The sequence below is a fragment of the Hippocampus zosterae genome, chromosome 11, assembly GCF_025434085.1.
Source record: "Hippocampus zosterae strain Florida chromosome 11, ASM2543408v3, whole genome shotgun sequence".
NCBI lineage: Eukaryota > Metazoa > Chordata > Actinopteri > Syngnathiformes > Syngnathidae > Hippocampus > Hippocampus zosterae.
This window is the reverse complement of record NC_067461.1, coordinates 23,697,092-23,713,869: the sequence shown is the minus strand read 5'-3', so window position 1 is coordinate 23,713,869 and position 16,778 is coordinate 23,697,092. Positions and strand designations below refer to the sequence as shown.

Genomic DNA, 16,778 nt, shown 5'->3' with positions numbered 1-16,778 from the left:
CCTCACCTGTCATGCCATGGCTTCTGATTGGCCTGGACGGTGATGGTTCTGGTGACCATGACATCATCCATGCACTTCCTTATCTCGGATGTGACAGTCTCCGCGTACACGTTGAGGTTAATGGTTGCATGTTTAAACACACTCCAGTCTATGGTGGAGAAACACTCTTGAGGGGTGTTCACACGGCAAGATTTGGTCCGGTGCTACGCCGGGGCTGCCCCAGTAGAGCGTTCACATGTGCAAATTAGCTCCGGCGTAGCCCCGGAAAAAGGCTTACACCGGACCAAATTTGACTGGGCTGTCTCGGAGTTGTTAGTGTAGTTTGCTCCTTTGTTGTTGTGTGCTCACAACCCCCCGCAACCCTTTTCATTTATTTTGTGATTTCCTCTCTTGATTTTCTGTTTGGCGCATTATGTGTTTGCTTTTCTGAGTGTCATTGAAGTCATCGTTGATTTACGTTTTTGGGGGCGGCCACTCTCGAGCAGAAGGCACGGAGACCGAGAAGGACGTGCCTGTACAGTAGTTGTTTGAGTTGTGTATACGTTTTAAAAAGAACCAACAAGACAGCTCATTTGTTTTGTGTCGTTTTGCTGTCCTGCAGAAACTGTCGTGTGAACGCAAGTGGGGCTGAAGCAACGCTGTGCTGGTGCTGACACGCTCAGCGGCTTTGTACGTGTGAACGCTCCACACAATTTGCTGTGGTGCAAAATATATCGCAACAAAATACATCGGTGCAGCGCCGGAGCAAATGTGTGCCGTGTGAACACCCCTTTGGAGTGCTTCTGTGGACAACCACAGAGCTTGCAAACCACAACAGCGTCTCGGCACCAGGCATCGTTGATGTAAACACAGAGTCCCCTGCCGCGAGTCTTCCCCCCCTCGATGAGCTCTCTGTCTGCTCGGGAGCACGTTAGCCCGGCTAGCCAAATAGCCCAGTCCGGGACACTGTCGTTGAGCTATGTCTCCACGCAAACAAAGGCGCAGCAGTCACTCACGGTTTTGCGAGATGTCCGAAGTAAGCGGGTATCGTCCACTTTGATGTCCAGCGAGCGTACGTTGGCCAGCGTGATGGTCGGGATAGCCGGTCGATGAGGGCTAGCTGCTAGCCTAGCCCGGATACCTCTGCGCTTCCCCCTCTTCTGCTTCCTTAGATTCCGTCCGTGGCGCTACCACTGCGGGCTGGTTGCAGGAGTGGGGGACAGTGATTGAGCAGGCCTCCACGGCAGACCGCAGTCACGCAGCAGACTAAAGCTGTTTTGCCTTCGTTGGATTCATTTTTGTAGTTCTGCCGATGGCGAGCAGAAACTCACGAGGCCTTGGTGCGCAACACAGTGAAAACAAGAAATATAAAAGAACACGAAGAACACTGATTTGCAGGGGAGAGAAGCCGCTGCGGGTAGCTGTGCCGCCATCTTTGAAATGTTTCTTCAAGCCAGTGCCTCCAGTCTTGTAAAGCCAGTACGACGGCCAGCAGCTCACGGTTGCCCACATCATATTTGGCTTCAGCCAGACTGAGACGACGAAAGAAAAAAGTGCAGGGGTGAAGTCTTTGGTGGACCGGGGATTGCTGGAATGGTACAATCCCTACTCCTGAATCTGACTTATCCACTTCAACAATAAATCAAAGTTTAGGATTTGGGTAGTGCAACATGGGAGGATTGGTGAATGACTTTTTGAGAACAGAAAAAGCTGCCTCTGCACCACCGGTCCAGTTAATTTGAGTTTTAATTGACATGAGTTGAGTAGTGGTGCTGCCCTCAGACCATATTTACGGATACATCTCCAGTAGAAAATTAGCACACACAAGAAATCTTTGTGGCTGTTTATGGGTGGTAGGTGTACGCATTCTACAACCGACTTGGTCAGCACTAAGTTGACCCTGGCCTATAATAAAACCTAAAATCGGCACAGTCTCAATTCACACTGGTCTGCTTTAACATACAGCCTATTTTCCAGTAATCTCTGGAGGGCCATGCGTACATGTCTCTGGAGTTCCTGTAAATTCCTTGAAAAAATTAAAATACCATCCAGATAAACAACAAAATACATGGAGCATATCTTTTGGGTGGTGGAAGCAATAAATTCTATAAAAGACAACCAAAGTTCCGGCCGCGCATTAGTCACAGCCATAGCCCAACTAGCCTGGCCAGTCAACAGGCTCATAATGAAAGCAACCTTGGAATTATCATTGGTGTAAACGGAGGGTTGCTGAATTTGTGTTCACTGGTGAATGAACTGCCCACAAAGTCTCCACCATAGCATGAGGGATGGGGTAAATTTGATTCATGAAAACTTGGTGGAGAGGAAGGCACTCCAACAGCAGTTTGAGACACCGAGGGGAGCGTGCCTTGGGTGCCCCACTGTTCCACATGTGAGTTTAATTCTTCAAAGCGGTGAACCAGCAGGGTAACCACATCACAGAGCTCTGTTAGTGCTTCCCCCTACCTTACTAGCAGTGTTCCTTGGCTGGCTAGAGTCGTCCTAAACTTGTCAGAGTCTGAGGGATCCATGGTCGAAATATTCTGTTAAGGTGCCGGAGTGGCCCAGAACAGGAGCGGATCCCACAAACGCAAAGAATTTCGAAATACAAAAATCGTTCATTTACACAATAAGATCACAAGACCAGCAAAATACAACATAAAGCGCTAGTAACAAAATAACTTGGCTAAAAATGAGGCTAACCAAAAACTCTTGCAAACAGCAAGGGAAATAAAGAACTGAAAATGACTTGTCACAAAAATACAAGGAAAAGCCAATCAACAAGAAAAAGCAAAAACGCCAGAGGAAAACGCTATAATCAAGAATAAAGGAAACATGGAACAAACAAGACAATACGAACTCATCCGATGACTGTGTTCGAGAATGACAAAAGTCAAGAAATTACAGGCTTGGACATGAGCAAAGCAAATATTTCAACAACGGGTGATAGTCAAGTGAAGTCATGAAAATGTATTTATTTATTTTTCTCAGACCGCCCCACCCACCAATATTGGTAAAGCCTCCCAGAAGCCTCGGGGGAGAAAAAATCCTGGTGGCAAGTCTGGAAAAGGGGGTCAGGGGATTTTGCGCATGTTTAAATCACCTTTAAAAACACAAATACTGCCAATATACGGGTTTTAAAAGTGTTACTGACTGCATCTAAACGTAGTCTGAGTGTTTGTGTAACAAGCAATGAGTTAGGTTGGGACCAATAGAATATATACCCACAAAGAAAATACATGTTTTGAGCTTGACAAAGGAAATGTTTGTCTTCATGAAAAAAAATCACATTAAAAAACAAAATACATATTAAAATGTTATCTTCATACATTTTGGAAAACCTATATTAAAATCCTATAACCATAATTGTTTATGGTCTAGCAATTGAATCAGTTGTTCATGGCACAACATGAGACAAGCTAAACAAATGATCTGTCTGTCACCTGAAAATCATTGATGGCCAACATTACCTTTGGCAGCAATGTAGATAAACCTGATGGCAACGAAAACTGCTCCAAACATAAACTTGAAGGAAGGAATGACAATTAAGTGTGAGGTAATCTTGCTCAGTGAAGTAGTTGCCTCTAATGGGCTCTCAAGCTATACTGACACAACTGCAAAGGTGCACTTAAATGTATATTTAATTTGAGACGATCACATTGTCTCTGCATTTGGTATGTCATGTACAATACAGAGCAATGACATGTAGCCTGTACTAAATCCTAAAAAACTTCACCTCCGGTGAACACAAATTATTTTCTGTTTTTGTCATTACATTTTCTAAACAACTTGTCAACACATTCCCAACAGCTCTATTGTTAGTGTTTAGTGACAAAGGTCTCATCATCCAGTTGTTACCGTCCATTATATTTATATATGTCCACAAAAATCAATTTTCCCATTTCTTATGCCGCCTGCCCCCCTCCTGAAAAACAACAACAACAACAACCACCACAGTATTTTCCAAGTGAGAGTTTCATATATTCTTCTTGTTGGACAATGCTCTTGACTGCAAAACAGAGGGAGGACCCATTCATTTTATTTATAATGACAAAACACCATAAATAGAACAAGCTTCCTCTTAATGGTTTTTAGTGGAAACAGAAAAAAGTAATAATGCAATTTTACATTTAGATTTGATTGCCGTGAGAGACAATTTGCTAGACACAGAAAACGGGGACTGGTAGTGGATCTGTGTGCTGTGTTTGCTCAGTCTACATTGCTGGGGGTTGTGGTGGGATGAAAGCAAGATTTCAGACAAAAAGAGTAGATGTGGCTGGCTCAGCCCAGCAGCAGTAATGATGCTCAATGGATTCCCCCAGACGCGTATATTCAGGGTGAAAATGATGCCATCTCCAGGGAAATGCGCTGCCAAAGCTCTTTAGTCTGTTTGCCTCTCTTCAGGTTCTGCAGTACATCATTTAATTGCATCACACCCACCGGCGTGAGACAGAAAGCAGCTCTGGCGCTGCGGATGATGTTGACAAAGTCGTCATAGTCAGCAGGTGTTAAGTGGATGAGCCTGTGATGGATATACTTAAAAAAAAGGAGAAAGGATGATTATCTTGGAGGATTGCATGGAATCAAACAATTCTGAAATAATCCCCTCCCCAAATCACATTGATGATTAAGGACCTGTCAACTAGATTCCTTGTTAAGTGCCGTGGTGGATATCTTGCGGGTGTATAAGTGGTTGGTTGAACTGTGTCGATATTAGGCCAATGCCATATGGGAGGCCTCCAGACTAAGTTTTTTGGAAAAGTTTTGAAAAGAAGCACAGAGGCCCCTCATTTAAAATTTATAATGTAAATACAAAATTTAGGGGCACACATCGTAAGTTGACTAGCAATTTACTCCACTCATTTTCACTCATGTCTGATAAATTGGCTGAAGAATAGAGTAGAAGTTTGTCAGTTACAACAATTATTCAAAAATAGCAATTCAAAAATAAATAAAGAGCAGATTTACTCATTGCGCTGGTGTAAATGAAATTACTTGCACCGTTTCAAATTTTAATAGCCAACATTTAGCGGCAGTCTGGAGCCCTGCCATATGGGACCATGTTTAGAAATCACTGTGCGATTGAGACAACCAATCATTTATTTAGTCTTGCTCACTTTTAGTCTCTCAGACAAGTGAACCTCGAGAAAATTCGTGGCCAATTATTTAAGTGTATTTCAACACTGATTATGAAAATGGAAAATATATTTAGCAAAACTGAGCAACATTCTGCTGATATGAATTTGGCTATAAATGTGTCATACCTGCAGGTATGACTGTTGACAGCGCTGAACAAGCTGGTGGAAGGCAGGTGTTCGTAGGTGAGCGTGAATGTGAGCAGGATTCAGCCTCTGGAGAGCCTCCATGATAATCTCCTGAAGAACAAATGGACTCAGGACACCTTTACCCACTCCCACACAGAATTGGTAGACGAAGTTGACTCCTGACAAAACGGAATATGAGAAAAGGTGAAAAGACAGTCTTATCAAAATAGAACAACTGAAGGTGGCTGCAGTGTTGGCCAGGCACTACAGTGTTCTTAATAACTAGGTCACTATAATCCAGTGTTTTTCAATATTTTCCATAAAAAATGTTTAAACTGTCAACATTTTTGCCCAATTTATTGCACCATTTGAGTCTGAAAAATAAAACTGAATAAATTCAATAAATACTAAATTCAAAATCAGTTCAGCAACATTAACTCAGGAGCAGAATATATAAAACACTTTAGTCTACAAAACAAAAATGAATAAAACAATTTGTAGTGATTTGTTTCTCTTTTTTTTTTAATCAAAATGAGGAAAACCGGATTTTGCAGTGCACAACTTTTCCAGCGGCTTATCAGCGTGATTGAAGTGTAATGCCTGTAATTGGCGCATTGATTTATCGTATTTTCCCCACTAAAAGGCAGACCAAAAAGTTTGTGTGTGGCTACTAAGGTAATATGTCAACCTCAAAATGGCTCCTTGCTAGTGATACGTTTCCAATGCAGAGTTCAAACTTAAGGTTACGCAGTTGAACACGGAAATAGACCAGCGGCATGAGAGTCAATGTTATAACTTGCTGTTGGTTAAGTGAACTGTGTCGCTGCTTTATTAAATACATTTTATTGACATTTGATCGTTCTGTAGCAACGCCACTCAACAGCTATCTTAGCTGTTGTCGTTTGTTCAAAGCTTCTTTGATCTGTGACGTGGGTTACGCCGGCGCTGATTGGTTGAAACACGCGTGCACAGCAGAGAGCTGCGGAGTACGAACTGCTGAGGTGCACTTCACTCGAGTGGCAGCATTTCCTTGATTGTTGCTCCATCCAGTGGATGCATTGTAGATTGCGTCTTATCGTGCGGTGCGTCCAATATATGAAAACAAATTACAAAATAGCTGGTACTTGCATTACAGGAAGTAAGACACTGGTTGTAGCACCTATGTCAAAGTCAAGGCCTGCGGGCCACATCCAGCCCATGAGATGGTTTTCTATGACCCCTGGGATGATATTGATTTATTATTAGAACCAGCCCGCAGACCGCAGCAAGCTGGCAGCCCGCAGACCAATACTACATTTCCCACAATGCAACGGTGACGCACCAAGCAGTCGGCCTGTTCACTTCAATATTTATTTGTGCATAACAGTAATGTTAACTTTCAGATATGCATCAAAAATGGCAAAATGATTGGTGAACACTGAGAACCGGGGGGTTTCAAACAAGGTGTCGGAATAAATGTTCGTGGACGTAGCTGGAAAACCTGTGGGTCTTCTGTGCGGACAAAGTGTGGCGGTATTGAAAGAGTATACCGTATTTTCACGACTGTAAGGCGCCATTAAAAGTCTTAAATTTTCTCCAAAATGGACAGGACACCTTATGATGCGGATCGTCTTGTTTATGCCCTGAGTTCCAAAATCTGACTGACAGCCGACACGCTGTTTATATAGAGGAAAGGCGGAAGTGACTGTGGACAGGCATACGGCAAAAAAGTCGGCCAATCAATGAAGGGTGGGCGTGTATATATACATTTATGGAGAGGGTGAGCGAGAGATAGAGAGAGAAAAGGCAGACGTGAGAGAGGAAAGGTATGCGGGGGAGAAATCCGCCAATGAGAGTGAAGGGTGGGCGTGTAAGTGGACGCTAAAGGGGCGCCCCAAGCAGGTACCAACACCCGTACAGCCTGAAGCGGACATTGATCGGCTGTCATTATGTTGGGGCTTGTTTAGCAGAAGCTGATTGGCTCCCATTGGAGTTGGGAGGGCCAGCTAAGCAGCGGTGAGGAAAGGAGAGGTGAACATGGAGGAGCATGTCAGAATCAGAATCAGAATCATCTTTATTGGCCAAGTATGTAGAACACACAAGGAATTTGTCTCTGGTATAACGCGCTGCATTAGTGTCATCGTAAACAACAAAATCATTGAACCATTTTAGAGTAACCAGTAGTTTTGTAGTACCATTTTGTAGTACAAGAAGAGGGTGAGGGTTCTCGACCCAATAAATGGAAAATTTACATTTCAAAAACATCCTGCCGACACAATTGCTAAAGGTAGAGTGTAGTGCCTAATTTGTAAGAAGGAGTTTGCTTACCACCGAAGCAGCTCAAATTTAGCCTCCCACATCAATGTAAAGCACCCAGTCCCGAGTGCAGCCATAGCAAAGGTCTTCGGCAAATTAAACTCGAGAACACCCCACGTACAAGGCACAGTTAATGTGTCATCTGTAAACTACTAAAAGTGATTGATGTTTATTTCAGCACTTTTAGTTTGTGATGATGAACAGTGTTATTTCTGAAGTGATAACTTACAGCACAGTTTTTTAAGGGTCTGTTTAATTTTTTTTTATTATCTGAAGCAAGTTCAGTGTTAAGTACTTGGATTGCTCTGAAATTTTTTTCTTACTGTTTTTTATATGTTAACCAAAGCCAGTGGTTCTCAATTATTTTCTATCATGCCCCCCCAAGGAAGATGAAAACGTCTCGTGCACCCCCCCACCCCCACACAACTATAAATAATAATAATAATAATACATTTTATTTATAAACGCCTTTCAAGACACCCAAGGACACTTTACAATAACAAAAAACACAAGACAACACAGGTTGAGCAGATAATATCATTTGTCTATACAATTGTTTGTTATAAGTACACCTTTGCATAACACTGTATCCTTATTAATGTAAAAAAAGAAAGAAAAATGGACCAATTTACAACAAAGAATAGCTTTAGTAACTGGAAGAGAAAAGATTTAATGAAAGTGCATCTGAAATTCAAAAATAACATTAAATCCTTAATTTAACAATAAATATTTTTTGACTGACCGTGTCCAACCATACGATACTGAAAAATTAAATTAGGTACATACAATCAATAACTAATAATGCATTCAAACTAATCACCAACATTATCTCAGAGCACAATATTAAAAAACAACTTTAACCAGCAAAACAAAAATACATAAAATAATTTGTGCTTTTTTAAAAAAATCAAAGATGATGTCTGGATTAATGGCTACAATGAGCATGTTTTGCAATGCACAACTTTTCGAAGCGAGGTTTGAAGCAGGACACAGCAACTCTCGGCTCCTGCTCAATGTGTAGCACCTGTATTTTAGTTTACTGAAGTGGCAGTCACAAAGCGGCATGATTGTTGGCAATATTTGGCACGTTTTCGCTGAAAAAAACTCAAGCAGCTTATCAGCGTGATTGGAGTGTAATGTCTCTACGTGACGCCTTAATTTATTTGGCTTCATGCTGTCCGCTACCAAAATTTTTAGACACAGTAAGCACATCGATCTTTCCTCGTCTGCCACCGCAGTCACATTAAACCAAGCGCAACATACACATTGTCATATTTCCTCCCTGAGAATGGTCCCTGCGCAAACGCTGCCAATGAGAGCGCCACTGCCCCCTAACGTAGTGGAGGTGCAACTGCACAATTTTTTTAGGACAGTAAAAAAATAAAACATGTTCCCCGAGGTCAAACGCGCCCCACTTGACGGGACTATTTGAGAAACACTGACCTAAGCACTTTGTAAGGACCTAATGTTCTATTTCATTTTTATTTTGTAATTCTTTAGAGATTTACCAAACAAACAAAGCAGTGATATTCCACCTTGTGGTCGAAACTAAAGGTTGCAGGTAGGACTTTGACTCGTCTCAAATACAGCAGAAAGTAAATGAAAGTAAACTTGCATATGTCCAGGTCTGCTGAAAAACAAATACTTCATAATGTCACTTTTTCTTTTATCTTTTGATCTGCCTCAATAATGTAACGAATTTAAAATGAAAATATGGGGTTTCTCAGTAATTTTTAGATGAGCTGAAAATATAGATTAATTACAGATCCTAATTAATTAATCACAAATTTTTTTGTTGCTTGACAGCACTAAATGAATGATACAGACCAATTACAAGGTGCAACACAATTTTCTATGCCGATTACTCTATAATTTGTTCTGTTGCAAAGCCTGTATCAGAAGAAGTAAATCTTAGTCTTATTTGCTTCTGCTACAGAACTCGATAAAAGAAAACAAATCGGTGTTGAATGTGTTGAAAACAAAGAGTGTGTTGTTTCACTATAAACACCAAAACATTGTCAATCAGCTTAGATTGAGGGGCATGAAAATTGGGCAGGTGAAAAAGGTGACGCTCCTTGATGTAATGTTTGATGAAAAGGTGACTAGGAAGGAACACATCAATTCTGTTGTTTAAAAAAAATGGGAAGAAGCATTTCCTGTATTCGAAGACTTATCTCAGAGAGGTCACCAACCTTTTTGAGGCTGAGAGCAGTTGCTTGTGTACTGATTTATGTGAAGGTCCCCGGTTTGATTCACACTTCTGAAATAAAATGGATCAAGATACCTTGAATGATTTTGTTAATAATTAATAATATTCATCGATGTCTGTTTTTGTCAAAATAATTACCGTATTTTCACGACTGTAAGGCGCCATTAAAAGTCTTAAATTTTCTCCAAAATGGACAGGACGCCTTATGGTGTGGAGCGTCCTTTATATGCGCTGAGTTCCAAAATCTGACTGACAGCCGACACGCTGTTTATATAGAGAAAAGGCGGAAGTGACTGTGGCCAGACATGCGGGAAAAAAGTCGGCCAATCAGGGAAGGGTGGGCGTGTATATATACATATATGGAGAGGGGGAGAGAGAGAGAGAGAAGGAGAGAGAGGACAGGCAAGCTAGTCCGCCAATGGTGAAGGGTGGGCGTGTAAGTGGACGCCTCAAGCCAGTACCAACACTTGTATAGAGTGTGGCAATGTGCATTGTTGCAAAACAACTCCGGTTTTGGTTTCTAAGAACCCCTGAAAATAAATTCGACAAAAAGACACGCCTACGAAGCTCAGTTCAAACTTAAAGCCACCGGTTATGCTTTTGGCATGCGTGCCCATCTCACAGCAGCGGTGAAAAAAACAAGTCAAGCAAATGAACTCTGAGCTTGCCGTTATTCCCGGAGGGTTGACTAAAGAACTCCAACCGCTGGACATTGGCATCAACCGGGCGTTCAAAGTAAAGTTGCAAACGGCATGGGAACAATGGATGATCGGTGGCAAACACAACTTTACAAAGAGTGAGAGGCAGCACTTGGCGAGTTACGCCACAATACGCAACAACGAGAGGGAACGCGGCGTTTTTGATGGATTACGGTACTCGCACAATTGTTCAATTCTTTCTACACACACATGCTCTGTTCTTTACTTTCAAATGTGGGAAAGCTTCACACGAGAGAAATGTTGACTTTGCTGTTGCTACTCCTTCTTTCCGCTCGGCAATGCGTAGCAACTCACACTAGCATGTGATGCATTCAATGACAACTGAGATGTGCAGTCCTCTGCTTCTGATACAGAGGATGAGGACTTTGATGGATTTCTGGGTGATGATTGATCGATAAATGTGAGAACATTGTACGATGGCTAAATAAAATACACCCGAACTCAGTTCTGCTTTCGTTGCCTTTTTAAAAACGTGTTTTTATCTTATCTGTATGTCTTGGCATGCTACCGTATGCTGCAAGCTAACGTGTTAGAGTGCGCGCATGCATGCCGTATGTTTAAGCTGGCGTATGTTTTACCACTGTAAAACTGCGGCCATTAGTACGATGCGTCCTGTGTATGTGTAAAATACAGAAATGTCACCCATTAATGAGACTGCGGCCATTAGTTCGATGCGTCGAATAGTCGTGAAAATACGGTACATGAATGAGATGTCCGCATTTCAGACAACCCATTAATGTATATTAGCGCCCCAACGGAACAGTGACAATATGAAACAATTTATTTCTATAATTATCGGCCAGCGTTTGCATTTTCCAAAGATCACTTATATAACATTCCCAGAAAATTACAAAGTCCCATCAGTGGTGCGCCCTTCTTAGAACAGGCCCGCATGCTACTCATGGTCCTTGGGGGCGACCTGATGCACCACGAACGTAGCTGATTCTAAATACATGAAACGATGAAGACTCTAAATCAGGGGTGCCCTAGTCTGGTCTTCGCCCCTATTCCAGCCTGTTTTATATGTATCTGCAGGCTTATTATCAATCTTCTGTGAAGATTACTGATGGGGACAAGACTCCAGCACCCCTGCTTTAAATTTTCCCGGGTGCTTTAAATTTTCCTTCAGTCTGAGTGCTCATGTTTGATGTGTGAATGGTTGTTTCGGGCACACACCGCTTGTCACCCAAAAACTGCTAGGTTAGGCTTCAGTTTACCTGTGCATGTATTAGGGTAAGTGGCATGGAAAACAGATAACTGGATATTATTTTACAACACAATATACAGTGATGTATGACATTTAAAGGCCTTACATTTCCCCATTGCGGGACAAATAAAGGATAAAGGAGGATTTATATTTTGAAGACTATTTAAGATACAGTTGAAATACTGCAGAAAAAATTGCATTATGTAAACTGTCACTGCATTTTTTCCCCCCTCCATGAGCCGTCACTTTACCGTTGTGAAGGGATTTGTGTGTCCCAATGATCCTAGGAGCTAAGTTGCCTGGGGCTTTACGTCAGGGTCACCCATGGCAAACAGCTCCTAGGTGAGGGACCAGACAAAGCATGGCTCACGAACCACTTATGACGAACAAAATAAATGGAACCCAGTTTCCCTTGCCCACGTGGGTCACCAGGGCACCCCTCTGGAGCCGGCCTGGGGGTGGGGCTCATTGGCGAGCGCCTGGTGGGCCTGCACCGATGGGGCCTGGCCGGGCTCAGCCAAAAGAGGCAACGTGGGTCCCCCTTCTAATGAGCTCACCACCCATGGGAGGGGCCAAAGGGGTCGGGTGCAGTGTGAGCTGGGCGGCAGTCAAAGGCGCAGACCCTGGCGGTCCGATCCTTGGGTGCAGAAGCTAGCTCTTGGGACATGGAATGTCACCTCTCTGGCAGGGAAGGAGCCCGAGCTGGTGTGTGAGGCAGAGAAGTTCCAACTGGATATATTCGGACTTGCATCCACACACAGCCTGGGTTCTGGTACCAGTTCTCTCGAGAGGGGTTGGACTCTCTTCCACTCTGGCGTTGCTCACGGTGAGAGGCGCAGAGCAGGTGTGGGCATACTCATTGCCCCCCGGCTCAGTGCCTGTACATTGGGGTTCACACCGGTAGACGAGAGGGTTGCCTCCCTCCGCCTTCGGGTTGGTGGACAGGTCCTGACTGTTGTTTGTGCATATGCACCAAACAGCAGCTCAGCATTCCCACCCTTTTTGGAGTCCTTGGAGGGTGCGCTGGAGAGGACTCCTGCTGGGGACTCCCTTGTTCTGCTGGGGGACTTCATTGCTCACGTGGGCAATGACAGTGAGGCCTGGAGGGGCGTGATTGGGAGGAACGGCCTCCCCGGACAGAACTGCAATGGTGTTTTGTTATTGGACTTTTGTGCTCATCACGGATCGTCCAGAACGAACACCAAGGTTCAACCATAAGGGTGTCCATATGTGCACTTGGCACCAGGACACCCTTGGCCGCAGTTCGGTGATTGACTTGTTGTATTGTGGTTGTATCATTGGATTTGCGGCCGCATGTTTTGGACACTCGGGTGAAGAGAGGGGCGAAGCTGTCATCTGTGGTGAGTAGGCTCCAATGGTGGGGGAAGATGCCGGTCCGACCTGGCAGACCCAAACGTATTGCGAGGGTTTGCTGGGAGCGTCTGGAGGAATCAGGAGTTTCAACTCCCACCTCCGGCAGAGCTTTTCCCATGTCCCGGGGGAGGCGAGGGACATTGAGTCCGAGTGGACTGTGTTCCGTGGCTCTATTGTTGAGACGGCCAATCTGAGTTGTGGCCGTAAGGTGGTTGGTGCCTGTCGTAGCGCCAACCCCCGTAATCGCTGGTGGACACCAGCAGTAAGGGATGCCGTCGAGCTGAAGAAGGAGTCCTTTATGGCCTGTGGGACCCCAGAAGCAGATGACGAGTATCGAGTGGCCAAGCGGAGTGGAACTTCAGTGGTCGCCGAGGAAAAAACTCGGGCGTTGGGAGAGTTCGGTGAGGCCATGGAAGCCGACTTCCGGACGGCTTTGAGGAAATTCTGGTCCACCATCCGACGTCTCAGGAGGGAGAAACAGTGCACCACTAACAATGTGTACAAGGGGGGATGGGGCGCTGCTGACCTCGACTCAGGACGTTGTGAGCCGGTGGGCGGAGTACTTCGAAGACCTCCTGAACTTCACCAGCACGCCTTCCTTGGAGGAAGCAGAGTTTGGAGACTCTGAGGTGGGCTCTCGTATCTCTGTGGTCGAAGTCACTGATGTGGTTAAAAAGCTCCTCGGTGGCAAGGCCCCAGCGGTGGATGAGATCCGCCTGGAGTTCCTCAAGGCTCTGGATGTCGTAGGGCTGTCCTGGTTGACATGGATCTGCCTCCGACAAGGCTGCCCTTTGTCGCCGATTCTGTTCATAACCTTTATGGACAAAACTTCTAGACACAGCCGAAGCATTGAGGGGGTCTGTTTTGATGACCTCAGTAGTCCATCTCTGCTTTTTGCAGATGATGTGGTACTGTTGGCTCCTTCAAGCAGGGCTCTCCAACTCTCACTGGAGCGTTTCGCAGCCGAGTGTCAAGCGGTTGGAATGAAAATCAGCACCTCTAAATCTGAAACAATGGTCCTCAATCGGAAAAAGGTGGAATGCCCGAGACGACCCAAGACACGCTGGAGAGACTATATCACTCAGCTGGCCTGGGAACGCCTCGGGATCCCCCAGGGAGAGCTGGAAGAATTAGCTTGGGCGACATAAGTCTGAGCTTCCCTTCTAAAGCTGCTCCCCCCGCGACCCGGCCCCGGAGAAGCGGTAGAAGATGGATGGATGGATGGATGGATGGATGGTCACTCCATTTCACACCAACAAATAATTTGGGCTTGATAAGCTCACCTAGCCTTGATGCAAGTCCTAGGAGCCATTTGACATCTTCTGTGTAGGGCGGGCTTCGGGTAAAATTGTTTGGGTGATCATTATGAGCTCTCCTTCCCAGCATCTCCAATGCTAGCATACCTGAGCAGAGGAGTTAAAAATAAATTAATTAATATTTTATGACAGAATTGTTATTATATGTTTCTTTACTTTTGTTTAATTATAATACAGTGCACTCCGCTTAATAGAACACCATTGGGCCGAAGCGCTTCTGTTCTACTAAGCGGGGTTTCTATTAACCGGAGACACTTTATTAGGTACACCTTCAGACACGTCGACGACCAAGTTATGCACGCAGAAAAACCCCTGCTGACGAGTTCGAAGAGATATTTCGACTGTGGACGTCCATATCTTTAATCAAACAACAAAACAACAACTTTAATCAACTTCAGTCAAACATCTCAAATCACAAGAAAAAATTCGTTACTTTTGTCTGGAAACAGGAGTCCGTAATTTTGCGGTTGACTTCCCTCTCAATGCGCTGGATAAGAGGGAAGTCCTGGAAACCGCGGGCGTACCTTCTGAGAATCCGGCAATGCATCGTATCGTCTGAGTATGTCCTTCTTATCCGCAGGTGATAGCCCTCGTCTCTTGAATGAAGTTGAAGCCATTGTGACGTGCGTGTGTCTATGTGTGGAGTGAGCGTGCTACCTGTTACTGTATACGGCTAGAACTACCGCGTTTTCTCGCGAAGTGGTACAGTATCGCGATAGCTACACTTCTCGCGATAGCTACACTTCGAAAACCACTAGTTTACAATGTTCATTGCTTACGGCCTGTTCTATTAAGCGGAGATCTGTTCTACTAAGCGGAGTATCTTTATAGGAAATTGCATTAGGCAAATCGGTTCCAGAGCCTTTTGCTCTATTAAGCGGATTACTCTATTAACCGGTGTTCTATTAAGCGGAGTGCACTGTATATTTAATTATGTTTGTTCATAGTGTTTGAGAAAGTAAAAACGATTCTCACCAACTCTATAGGCAGAATGGAGATAGTGCATGCCATGTTGGCTGATTGGCTGGTGGTGATGTTCCTCATCTACTGTGTAAGAGGTGCTAGCCAATGGACTTGGCTGGGAACCCTGAATGGCCTGTAAGGTTGAGCCAGCATGGATACTTCCAACTACAAAATGGGATAGAAGGAGAATAGATGTGGTTAAAAAAAGGAACTTTTCTTATATGTGTACACAAGACACAAAACACAAGCTGTCCTGACCTGCTACAGTGGTGTTGATTGGTAGACTGGTGTCAGAATGGTAGGGATAGCCAATCTGTGTCAAAGATGGGACAGGGATTGCAGGGAAGGTCACAGCAGTTGCTGTTATGGAAGGGGAGGGACCAGTAGCCACTGAAAAGGGGTAATGGGAACCAATAAAGGCTGGGTGCATACCCTGAGGGTGAGACAGAGACACACAGCACTGAGGAAATATGCAAAGATAAGAAATTTTACCTTCTTTAATATCTAAACAATATATCTCAACAAAATATGGTAAAAGTAATGTTTTTTTGGGGGGAATACTCTCGGTTTTAAGAGAACCAGAGAAATATCAAAGGTAATTCTTTACATGATGTATCACCTACCAAAAAATGAATAAATAAGTAAAAGTAGCATGTCTTACCTGTGGGTATGTACCTGCGGAAACAGGAAAGACAGCAGGTCTTGGTGTGTGCTGCAGTGGATGACCCAAGTATTGAGGGGTACAAACTGTGGGCAGGTGGGTCTGGATGGTGGCATATGGGCGAAGGCCATGGGTATGAGCATGTGCCATCACCTGCCCTGACATGCCATGGGACTGATATATGTTCGATCCCACAGTGATAACGGGTACAACAGCTGCTGCTGTGACTGAACCTGTGACCGCTACCCCAGTAGACTCCACATTGGTTCCACCATCGAACATGCCACAGCTGGTCTCCGGGGTCCGTCTGCTTGAACATCCTTTGGCCCCACACCGTCCCGAAGTCTCTCTTTGCTGGCTTATGTTTCCTATGATTGAATGCTCATACAGCCAGTACCACTGATGAGCAACCTCAAACAATACCTCAGGATAAACGCCTCCACCTTTAGCTGCTTCTTCGACTGCCATACATGCTTTTTCTAGCATCACGTTGTCCTGAATTAATAAAAAAAAGATGGAACAAAAACAAACATCAACTGCCTCAATTTGCTTGAAATACATTTTTTATAAGGAAATCATCATGGATGGATGGACAAAATAAGTTTGAGTATCTTTTTAAATGATGTGTGTCATAGGAGAGTCACATTTTTCATATCAGAGTCAATAAACTGATCAAAACTCCACAGAAATTAGATTAAAATCACACTCACTATTCAAAAATATTTGGAACAAATAACTTCTTACGTCTGATATATCTGAACACTTCTAATAAACTTGAACTTTCTCTCAGT

General features: G+C 44.1%; 1 protein-coding gene across 2 annotated transcripts in view; it reads right to left on the bottom strand.

Annotated features, from left to right (window-relative positions):
- Nucleotides 1-2,934: 2,934 nt before the first annotated feature.
- Nucleotides 2,935-16,778, bottom strand: part of zswim8 (zinc finger, SWIM-type containing 8) — a 204,509-nt gene continuing 190,665 nt past the window's right edge. For both annotated transcript variants that reach the window (XM_052080981.1, XM_052080982.1), the window contains exons 21-26: nucleotides 15,988-16,482; nucleotides 15,585-15,759; nucleotides 15,339-15,491; nucleotides 14,331-14,450; nucleotides 5,244-5,422; nucleotides 2,935-4,515 (exon numbers count right to left, since the gene is read on the bottom strand). In XM_052080981.1, coding sequence (XP_051936941.1) covers nucleotides 4,312-4,515; nucleotides 5,244-5,422; nucleotides 14,331-14,450; nucleotides 15,339-15,491; nucleotides 15,585-15,759; nucleotides 15,988-16,482 — 1,326 coding nt within the window. In that variant the 3' untranslated portion in view covers nucleotides 2,935-4,311. The remainder of the gene's footprint in view (nucleotides 4,516-5,243; nucleotides 5,423-14,330; nucleotides 14,451-15,338; nucleotides 15,492-15,584; nucleotides 15,760-15,987; nucleotides 16,483-16,778) is intronic.